The sequence below is a fragment of the Phalangium opilio genome, unplaced genomic scaffold (genome assembly GCF_054372755.1).
Source record: "Phalangium opilio isolate 3A_F unplaced genomic scaffold, DU_Popi_V2 ptg000054l_1, whole genome shotgun sequence".
NCBI lineage: Eukaryota > Metazoa > Arthropoda > Arachnida > Opiliones > Phalangiidae > Phalangium > Phalangium opilio.
This window is the reverse complement of record NW_028324173.1, coordinates 5,096,965-5,107,991: the sequence shown is the minus strand read 5'-3', so window position 1 is coordinate 5,107,991 and position 11,027 is coordinate 5,096,965. Positions and strand designations below refer to the sequence as shown.

At 38.9% G+C, this 11,027-nt stretch overlaps 2 protein-coding genes across 2 annotated transcripts; one reads left to right on the top strand and one right to left on the bottom strand.

The window, feature by feature from the left end:
* The first annotated feature begins 3,079 nt into the window (after nt 1–3,079).
* Nucleotides 3,080–4,481, top strand: LOC149670952 (uncharacterized). Its single transcript, XM_089840485.1, has 3 exons — nt 3,080–3,866; nt 3,908–4,021; nt 4,351–4,481. The coding sequence occupies exons 1-3, from the start codon at nt 3,080–3,082 to the stop codon at nt 4,479–4,481; spliced, it is 1,032 nt and encodes a 343-aa protein (XP_089696611.1).
* Nucleotides 4,482–5,025: 544 nt separating this feature from the next.
* LOC149670951 (uncharacterized) lies at nt 5,026–9,044 on the bottom strand. The gene is made up of 8 exons (XM_089840484.1): nt 7,908–9,044; nt 7,704–7,800; nt 7,317–7,632; nt 6,846–7,255; nt 6,466–6,783; nt 5,895–6,407; nt 5,547–5,828; nt 5,026–5,489 (listed from the first exon to the last, which is right to left on the bottom strand). Exons 1-8 carry the CDS (start codon nt 9,042–9,044, stop codon nt 5,026–5,028), a joined length of 3,537 nt encoding a protein of 1,178 aa, XP_089696610.1.
* Nucleotides 9,045–11,027: the final 1,983 nt, after the last annotated feature.

Below are 11,027 nucleotides of genomic sequence, written 5' to 3'. Positions count from 1 at the left end.
ATCTCTCTCTCTCTCTCTCTCTCGCTCTCTTTCTTTCTTTCTCTTTTCAAGGAACACGTCATTCACATCATTTATTGAAATCAAGTAGGCCTACTTTGAATAATATACGTTAAAATGTTTGTAAACTCTCACTAGTTGTTTACCTTTAATCTACCAGTTCTAAAAGGGATCGTCTTAGTATCGTGGCTTAATTTAGGGAATATTGATAGGAGGGAATGTTACCAGTCCACAAGTAAATTTGGATGGTCAGTATTATTTGAAGACATATCTTAATTTACGCCTTTGTTGTCAACACACAAATCCATCAACAACTCCTTGGAAAAAATCCAAAGTTTTAAAGATTAAGTAAAAAAACGGTTCTAGACAGTATTGGGGAATCCATATCAGCGGTCGCAGGTTTTTATCGGCTTCTTACGTAATACTTAGCTTCGGCGTAATCGTGAAGCATTAAGCTTTAGGGTGAATTTATTAATTTTCGTAAGTAAACGCTCCATGATCAAAATTATGTCTCAAAAATTTCCGCGCAGTACAATCGGGCCAAGGGAAAAGAGCAGTGCTTGTATTAAAGCAATAAATGGACCCTGCAAGAACTGTAAAAAATTAACGCATGCTGAATGTACCGGTGTCAAGGCACCCGACGAACTGGAAATACTAGTCAATGGATCCATCAGTCACTTGAAATGCAAAAAGTGTATTAATGACCAAAATGAGAATTCTCTGGTTTTCAACCCGAGAAAGGAAGCCCCTATAATGCATGAATTTTCGATCGAAACACCGATGTGACTTTAAAAAACCCAACTTTCTTTAACGAATTTCTAGACCACTAGTAGGGGGAAAGTGCCGTTCCCAGCACAGGTACAGTGGAAGGCAGGGGAGGAGGAGGAGTTGAGGAGGAGGAGGAGTTGAGGAGGAGGAGATGTTGAGGAGGATTGTAAGATGGCGGGTGAGAAAACAAGATGGTGGATGAGACTTTGTACGTAAGCCTTTTGATTGACGCACCCCTCTCTCAGACCTGCAAGGGGTGTTTTTGATTGACAGGTCAATGAAGCGTGTTCGATTCTCGGATGTAGAAGTACATACATTGGAGTATGAAGATAGGGTGAATTATGATTTAAGAAATAAACAGTATTTTAATATGTTAATTAGATTAAAATTTATATGATTGGTCAAATCGTATGTAATGCTAAAGAATATTTGTGAATAAAAATCAACTTGATTCTTAAAAAGTGATTCATTCCTTAAAATGGACTTCAGCTTACAACACCCATTTAATGGTCTCATAGCCGGGGCGACACAATCGGGAAAATCATACTTTGTAGCTAACCTTATAAAGTATAAAGATATATGTATATCACCCTCTCCAGATAGGATAATATGGTGTTACACTGAATATCAACCGAAATTATTTAATTCGGTATTAGATCACACGCCTTCCGTCGAATTTCACGAAGGTATATTAAATGTGAATATATTAGACCCCAATATCAAGAATTTCGTTATACTTGATGATTTACCTTGTGAAATATCTAATAACAAGGATGTAACTAATTTGTTCATACGGGGATCGCACCACAAAAACACCTCTGTTTTTATTTTGATGCAAAATTTATATTACCCCGGGAAGGAAATTAGAACATTAAATTTAAACGCCCACTACTTGATAATATTCAAATCTCCTCGAGATAAATCGGCTATATTTCATTTAGCCAAACAGATTTGTCCCACTAATAGTAAATACGTCATCGACGCGTTCCATCAGGCAATTGCTAGAGATTTTGGGTATTTATGGGATGATTTAAAGCCAACGACGTCAGATGATCATAGACTACGGACGGGACTAATACCGGGCGAAGAAGCCGCAGTCTATATTCCAAAATGAAAAGAGTACATACGCATCAACATTTCTTAAATATCTGACTTCTTGTAATGCGTGTCAGAGAAAATACGCTATCAAACACGCTAGTAATGACTCTATCAAGGCTATAGTAGAATGTTGTTTAAATGCCCTACGCGGTAACGTGAAGTTATCAGACGACCAGAAGAAACGATTGAAGAAGCACTGTCTAATGTTACGGAAGTTATCTAAACAAAGCACTGTAGCAAAACGAAAAAAGATCCTTATTCAAAAAGGTGCATTTTTACCTCTTTTGTTAGCCCCCCTCTTATCACTTGTTAGCACTGCTGCTGGTGCAGCTATAAGCAGAGCAATTAAAAATGGCTAGAAAGATGATATTGGTACCTGAAGAGGTTTACCGCCGATTAAACTCACAACCAAAAGTTGAACATAGTGAAAATTTGGATACGAAGACTGTTTTGGTAGACAACAAATTGAACCAGACGCAAAAAGTTAACATGTACAATCATTTACTAACGAGTGCTATTAACAAAAGAAAAAAGAAGAAACCTGTTAAACAACTGAAAAAGAAAGATTGGTATTCTGAAATAGCCATGACAATACCAGATTCACACCTCAAACCAGCCATTGCCTTATACAAGTGGATTGATATCAACTCCAAGATTAATTGGTCTCCCAACGGGGAACTTATATACAGGGGACAACCAATCGTCGGGTCGAATATTATGGATATTTTACACGAATCTGTTAAAGGTTATAAAAGTAAACCGAAACACACTGTCGTTGGAATAAATCAGTTTTACGAAATGTTAATAAAAGAAAATGTACCAAAAACTATCGTGAGAAACAAATTCCCCTTTGGAGACTATACGAGTGTTGTACCAAATACCTATCTCGATGTATCTAAAAGCGATTTACCGAAAATTGATTATTATCCCCTAACCCCGGATTCCCACTATGGTAATGGTCTCCGCACTTGGATAAACTTGAAATAAAAAGAATATATATCAATATCACGTTTCATTTCTTTCACAAATTACTTACACGTTATCATGGAAGGATGTAACGACCCTTCTCCCATAGGGCTTCTAGCCTCCCTGTCCGTTTCATTTTTAAATAATCCCAAAGTTATTACGGCGCTTTTGATATTATTTGTTATTATAATTATCGAGTTATCTGATTTCGCTTATTGGTATACTCAAAAAACCTTAAACTGCACGGGTAATGGATAAACTAGAAGAAATATACTTCAATGAAAAAGATCCGGGGAGTTTCGGAGGTGTACAAGGACTATATAGGGCTGCGAGAGAAAAGGGGATTAACGTTCCCTTAAATGATGTTATTGAGTTCCTACAACGTCAAGATACGTATACACTACACAAACGCGCGAGGCACAACTTCAGAAGGAACAAGACTATTGTGTACGGTATAGATGAACAATGGCAACTTGATCTGGCAGACATGCAAAACATTAAGCGTCATAATGACGGATATAGATTTCTACTGTGCTGTATTGACGTATTCAGTAAATTTGCTTTCGCCGTCGCTATTAAAGACAAGACAGGACATACGATGGTTGCGGCGTTTAGATCCATTTTAGAGTCTGGTAGAAAACCCAAGATTGTTCAGTCGGATCTTGGGAATGAATTTCTAAATAAAGAATTGCAAAGTGAATTGAAACGTTTGGACATCAAGTTTTTCGCCACACACTCGGAAGTGAAATGTAGTATCGTTGAACGATTTAATCGAACCTTGAAGGAGCGAATGTACCGCTATTTTACGCAAAACGACACCTACAAATACATTGACGTATTACCCGACTTATTGGAATCGTATAATAACAACTACCACAAATCAATTAAATGCAAACCCACTGAAGTGACCGAGGAAAATTCGAAACAAATCTGGTTAAATTTGTACGGGAAAGTTAACTTTTCGCCCCCAGTTTCATACCCCTTTGAAATTGATGATTTAGTTAGAATAAGCAAAAATAAAGAACGTTTGAAAAAGGGTATTTGGCCAATTATACCGAAGAACTATTCAAAGTAACAGAACGGATCCCGAGAGATCCACCCGTATATAAACTGAAGGATTTGAACTCCGAGCTCATTTCTGGCGTGTTCTACAAAGAGGAAATACAGAAAGTTGGCAAGGACCTAGAAAACTGTAAATTTAAAATTGAAAAAGTATTACGAAAACGTAAAAAACCTGACGGTACTAAGGAACTTCTCGTACGGTGGAGAGGGTATAGTTCCGAATTTGATTCCTGGGTGCAAGAAATCGACGTAAAATGAGTTTCTACATCACACTACCCTCTGATTCTAAAACGCAATATTTCAAAGGAAATACTATAAGCAAGTTCAGAGCGTATCTACCAGAATCTATAATACTAGAGAGATCTCACGAGGTTGCTCTGGCTGAAATAAGCTATCCCAGAACATGGAATAATGTAAAAAAGGAGTGCATAGTTCGCATTTGGGATAATTCGTTCGTAGGTGTTGTTTCGGATGCAATGGATGAATTACCAGAGGAAGGTTCCGGCTTAGGTGAATCCGAAGAGATAATTAACGGAGTGAATGAAAACCGGGATATAGCCATAGTTATACCTCCCGGATATTGGAGTTAATATTTGCCGAAGCGCTACCGGCTACAATTGCCGTCGTTTACTATTCCGAATTTCAATCTTTGATTGAAATTGACAAAAACCGAGCCGTTTTATTCGATCAAAGCTCATAATGGACTCTCAACAACTTGAGAGAATATTAGGGCGTGACCCATACACTAGGAATTTGTTCCGGAGAATATTTCCGGCGGATAAACTACCACTAACTGTTAAAACATTTCCATCGCTATTTATTGTGAACACTGATACGTCTAAAGGGGGAGGAAAACATTGGACGGTTATATACATTTCGAGGAAAAAGAATACCGAATTCTTTGAAAGCTATGGAAATCCTCCGGGTTTATTTAAATTTAACGATTTTGTGGAGCGAAACAGCCTAACTGTTTAATTTGGCGGCTATTGCATTTACTTTTCATTGTATAGATGTAGGGGAGTTAAAATGTTTGATATAATAAAACGATTTTCTAAAAATAAAAATGTTAACGATAATATGATTTCTGAATATATGTATAAGAATTACTCAATAAATTTGTTATAATTTTTCTCTTTATTTTGTATTTATATGCCCGTGGGCTATTGTCGAAACACCATCATTTAAAATGTCACGCTTATCGTCGCAGGGATTGAGACATAGTTTGGTTTGTCTTACAGTTTTTAAAACGTGCTTGTCACTCACAATTCGGACCATCTCCGCGGTGGTCAGCTCGCGGTTGAACAAGCACTCGCGGTAATGCGCGTGCCGGACGCGTTTCTGCACGACGTGCTTGCAAACTCCATTGCACGTCTTCTTTTCCCCCTTGTCCGACAAGATACTGTACATCTTCGGTCTTAAACCGCAAAACTCTATGATCGGGGTGCCGTCCAATTCATCTTTAAACTTCCCCAGTCTTTTCTTGTTCACGTCACTGTGAAGTGGATGGTCACGTGGATAGCCTGAGAAATCATCCTTGTCCGTTTGAGCGGCGAAGTCTTCGTATAAATCCCGAGTCTCAATGTGATAGGTGAGGCTGTCTATAATTTTACATAAGGTTAGTACACGTAAGCCTTGCATATCTACCTAAAACATACCGGTATCTCTAAAGAGGAGTTTCGCCCTATCACCATACTCCTTTCTAATTACGTCATAATGAAATTGATACATCAATAATTTTGACAGGTCCAAAATGGCAAACCCCGTGTATATTGGCCGGTTTAACACCAACTTCTTCTTGGCGGAATGAATTCCAACTAGTTCGTTGTGGAAAATTGTAAACCGTTCGAAGGCCGGTGAACTAGCTTTTTTGACGGCCTTTTCGGGAGTGGTCACGAGATTGAAATCCTGGCGATTTCGAAGGTTCTCCATGGTTTTTCCTTGGGGAGAGAAAAAAAATAATTAATTCCATTTTTTTTGGATTATTCTAATTTATAATTACACACCAAACAACTCATTGTTCATCAATTTGAAGAGATCCTTCTCGAAATCATCGGTCGCCTTCGTTCTCTTCTCCGTGTTGAAGTTAATGGATGGCTTTAACCAAGCCCCTTGCTCGAATTTCATTATTCGGTGAATTTTTGTGATTTTCAGCCCCATTGACACGTAATATTTTAAATTACGATAATGAACTATGTATCGTTCCTTGTTGAGGAGGTTGGGGACTAATTTGGGTAAGGATTCCTTGATTGGAATGTTAAGTGCACTCGTCTGCCCTTTCGAATATTCCGAGAACATCTGGGGTTTTATTGACATGGATTCTGGAGCCAGCGCGTAGCAGTTATGTTCATGATGTAGTGTTTCAGGGTACTCCATTTCCACTTCGATGATATAGCCCTCCTGTGCGGTGTCAGGGCAGTCTAGAATGTCGTGCTCGGAGTTGAGGTTGGGTTCCTCCCACCGGAAATTTCTCATGGGCATAGCGTCACACATGACCGTCCCATAAAGGTTGTTGCAATCTATTGTAATTGATTGTTAGTATTTGAAAATGTGTTCAGGATAACTTGTATATCCTACCTAGATAACAGATGTAACTTTCCGGTTTTGATGCGTCGTAATTATCTAGATATCTGTTGTTCGCCGCCGCGAAGCGATGACTTATCATGGATACCCCTCCCCTAATCCCCTTTTCGATGAAGAGGTGCATGTTCTCATCCAATAGCAAGTCTAGGTGTACCTTTGTCATACATAGCGCGGCTTGCCAGGCAAAACCAGGTAATGTATATGAATGTGCAGGGTCTAGACGATAGTACGTCATGCACTTTTTGCGGAAGTTTTGGAAAACATCCGCTAGGAGTAGTGTATCGGACAGGACATACAAATCGTGGTACCCTCCTTTAAAAACAATACTGATATTAGTAATTAATCATCTCGAGTGTGTGTTATCATGATCATACCCAAATTCTGAATGTTGAATGATTGCCATACGTTTTGAGCGTGGGCGTAATCATCCGGTTTGAGTGGCTCATCCGTGAGGTCGTTGTGGAAACTCTTAATTGATGGTAGTTGCTTTTCAGAGAAGCGTTTCTCAGAATCCATGTAAGTGTATGGGTATACACCTTTCCGAAGAAGTAACTTGACTTCGGTCGGATTGAAAACTGCGTTTAGGAGCGGAAATTTTTCTGATCCCCCTTTCGCAACATTTGAAACCAACGATTCCAGGGATGCAGGCAGGAACCGGATACTATCCACGAAGCGCAGATTTCCCAGCGTGAATGAAATGTATGTCTCACTATTGGTTGCTATACAGTCAATCTTTTTGTTTCGAATCATCGCAATTTGCTGCATAATTAGATGCGCATCGTACCTATCCGGTGATCGATAGTTATTAAATAGATCTAATTAGACATAATGATAATTTAAATTACCTGCTGAGATTGTGCATAACAACTGGTATGAATTTTGGTGCTTTCAATTTCAAGTTGCAGCTTTGACACGCACTCCCTCTATATTTTCCAGTGTAGTGGTCATGGTCGCGTATTTTGATTGTAGTAGCCGTGAAGGATTCTTCACATATGTAACAACGAGTCGCAGATTCGTGTGAAACTTCCTCGACTGTTGTTAATTGCATTGGTATGTTCTCCTTGAGTTTTTCAACAATAATGTCAGATTCGTCCAACAGCATTTTCAAAAATTTCATCGCTCCGTCAACCCCTCTGTATACTTCGTGTTTAACGAGGTTTCCTATGATAGCGTGAATATTTGTAAGATAACCGGTTATTCCGTTCGGGGGAGGGTGGGGGTCTAGAATTTACCGGTTGGTCCAACTATTGCGTATGAAAAACCACACGCCTTATGCAACGCCAAAGTAGTTGTTGAAGACAACGATGACTCTGGTAAACATGTTGTCACCTTTGCGAGAATCGATTCAAAATCGGCAACAATAATATATGGAACCTCTATCGATGTAATGAAACATTATAATTTTGTCTTGCACTTGGTTATATTTAGTAAATTACCATTTGATTCCATCCAAAGTTTTTAAATTTCAATATAGGTTCACTATGCGGCATAATCACACGTTGCGGGTCGTGTACCCTACATTCACGCACGTGATTATTGTGAACTGTTTCGGTGACGTTTCTTTTCAAACAATATCGGCAGTAGAATGATTGGTGACAATGTTTCGTGAAACCGTTAAACAATCGGCTAAGGTGGCGAATTAACACGTAGTGTTTTGATTTTCCATTGGAAACCAAGAGAAGATCAATTTGTCTAGATTCGTGCACTTTATTCTCGCTTACGTAACGTGGAAAATATCCTTTTTCGTACTCGAAAATATTCACTGATAAATTGTTCACCTCCTCAAACCGTTTAAGTTTAAACGTATCTAATTCAAAAGGGAAAGTGATTCCACACAAATTGAGTTCGTTCTCATACGGCCTATAATGTGATATGCGGTTTGCGTTGACTAACGCTGGGTGAAGTTTTGCTATTATGGACCACAAGAAACACTTATTGTCAGTTGGACCTTCCGGGTTAACATTCTCCGTTGCCTTTTTATTTTCAATCACGGGTGGTAATTGAAAATATGTTCCACCCACTAGGGGTAAATACTGGATAATGTTGATTTGTATAAATAATATTCGATCTAAAACCCACCCACTTCCCATAGCTTCGAAGCTAATCATACTCTCGGCAATTTTATCTTGACTCGAGTCGATTTGTTGTGGGATAACTTCCGGTGCCAATGTGGCATGCGTAAATCCTCGGAAATATGGGCTAATTTCGGTTTCAGCACCTGTATTTCCAAGTTCACGTGTATACCGCGCGCGAACCGTTAAATACCATTTAATTCCCTTTTTATCGTTCAATTTGTTTCTGAGATATGATTCTAGTTTTCCCTGTTTATTGATGAATAAAATCGGGTCCGTAACACCGTCAGGTGCGGTGATTCGAGCCGAGAAAATCGCGTTATCGAGCGCGTTAATCTCCTCAATGTCCGGTTGTTGACTCCCGGGTTGTTCTACCGCGTTGTGTTCGGCTTCCCAGTTTTCTTTAAATTCATTTAAACCCGCATCATCTTGCGAGAGCAAAACATCACCATCTTCATTTTCCCTACCCCTACCATCTAGATTTTGTCTATCCTCCCACATCTTTATAAACGCATCAAGTCCTTCGATATCTTGGGTAGATAACGTCTCATCTGGTATCGGCGCATTTTCTACATATAAATTAAGAATTAATTCCTACACTAATTCAAATGTCGAGTTTTACGACTAACGCAACTAAACCCCTGGTGGGTACCTACACCCTGTACATCAATTTGTGGAGGTGAGGGGCTTTACAGGGGAAATCAATAAACTAAATATTTACCATTTTCAACTCTGATTCTTTTTCTTTTCTCTGGGATCGGTGCCGCTTTTCTCTTTACGGGAGAATTGGGAGGGGTGACGCGGTGAGATGGTCCGGGTTGCGGGGATGCTGGACGCGTATTATTTTCCGCGACGTGGGTTTCCACAACATTATTTTCCGCGGGGTGACCTTGATGTATTTGCCGTTGATGACGGGTTAAATTATCTCTCCGCGAAAATGACTTATCGCAAACTGGACACGCAAAAGAAATATTACCGTGTTTGACCCGCATATGTCGAGTGAGGTTCCGCTAATATTGTTATCGCTGAATGATATATATTTTGGACTTCTAAAGAAGCGACATCCATCTTTGCTTATTGTAATGAAAACCCATTTTTGAGCCCTCACATGTACGCCGAAGAGACCATATGGTCCTTATTTCGTACAACTGGGTACCCGGGTGTGTGAAAACCTCTGGCGACATCTCTCGGATGTGTTAATTTCCAAGGTCCCCACTTGTAATGTGAAAAACCCAAGTGCCAAACAATTAATTTGGGCTCTAATTAGTCTAATTATATCATTTATCTAATAACTTACATGTGAGGACTTTAAAATGTCCCCACATGTAAGTCGGGTCCCCACTTTGTGGGTGAAAAGATTGTCAGAATCCCCACTTGTCAATCGTATGCAGACGCAGACCGACAGACACACACACAGACAAGTCCAGTGTAAAACCTCTCCTTGAAGTCATCGTCACTCGGAGAGGTAAAAACCCATCCCTGGGAAATGCTGAAGAAACTGTTACCAAGTAAAGGGGGGAAAAAGGGTCCCAAACTTGACGACCCAAAACAATTTTAGTTAAAAGAAAAATCAGAATTCTCTGAGACCTTGACAGAGAAGGAGCATAGTGCGCTCCAAGTAGTAATACTTACGAATTGGTGAGAATTTAACATTTGGTAAACTTGTTTGCAATATTAACGTAGGCTTTGAATGTAGAATTTATCAAGCCTAGGCTATTTTAACGACACTTCGAACCGATTTTCAGTCATTAAGCATCATTTTTCTTTTATATTATATTCATTTAACCACATCTTCATTCTTATTTTAGTTATTTAACGACATTTTCTTTCACATTTTAATCATTTAACGACACTTTCAACAAAATTTTTAGTCTTTTAACGACACTTCAACAAAATATACATGTGTCGGCCCGCTCCCGGTCAAGGGGTTCGGAGCTTTGCCCCTTCAATCCAGTGACTGTGGTATTTAAAGCTCTAGAGAAACTACGTATATTTTGAAATTTCACCGTAATTTAGAAACGATTATGATACTTATAAAAGGGTGGAGCTTTTTGGTACGCTTCGCAGTTTCAACGTTACCACCAATGAAATTTGTATTTATCAAACTGATAAGGAAGTTTGTCATGAGTAGATTTTTACTGCTAAAATAGTCTATGCTTGATAAATTCTACATTCAAAGCCTACGTTAATATTGCAAACAAGTTTACCAAATGTTAAATTCTCACCAATAGGTTTTGACTAAAATCAACTGTCAAAAATCTCCTCGAAACGTCGTGATGCACCCAATGTTTGGTTATGATATCGTTTAATCTTGATTTAACTCAAATGGTTGTTTTTAGGTAGTCCACATCTGTTACGTTAATGGACCAATTTCTCGTTGTATTCTTGTGATCAAAATTCACTCGCTGTTGAGATGTTTCTGTATCCTCCATTTATACATGCCTAAAATCATTGAAATAACTTTCGTCCTATATGTTTTAGTCG

Excerpts from the sequence above, each read along its gene's own strand:
- LOC149670952 (XM_089840485.1), top strand. The coding sequence starts at position 3,080 with ATGGATAAACTAGAAGAAATATACTTCAATGAAAAAGATCCGGGGAGT. Across the intron at positions 3,867-3,907 it reads TAAAGAACGTTTGAAAAAGG|AACGGATCCCGAGAGATCCA; the intron begins GTATTTGGCCAA and ends TCAAAGTAACAG. Across the intron at positions 4,022-4,350 it reads TGGCAAGGACCTAGAAAACT|GTGTTGTTTCGGATGCAATG; the intron begins GTAAATTTAAAA and ends ATTCGTTCGTAG.
- LOC149670951 (XM_089840484.1), bottom strand. The coding sequence starts at position 9,044 with ATGTGGGAGGATAGACAAAATCTAGATGGTAGGGGTAGGGAAAATGAA. Across the intron at positions 7,801-7,907 it reads ACTTTGGATGGAATCAAATG|GTGACAACATGTTTACCAGA; the intron begins GTAATTTACTAA and ends ATTCTCGCAAAG. Across the intron at positions 7,256-7,316 it reads GTTATGCACAATCTCAGCAG|GTACGATGCGCATCTAATTA; the intron begins GTAATTTAAATT and ends ATCACCGGATAG.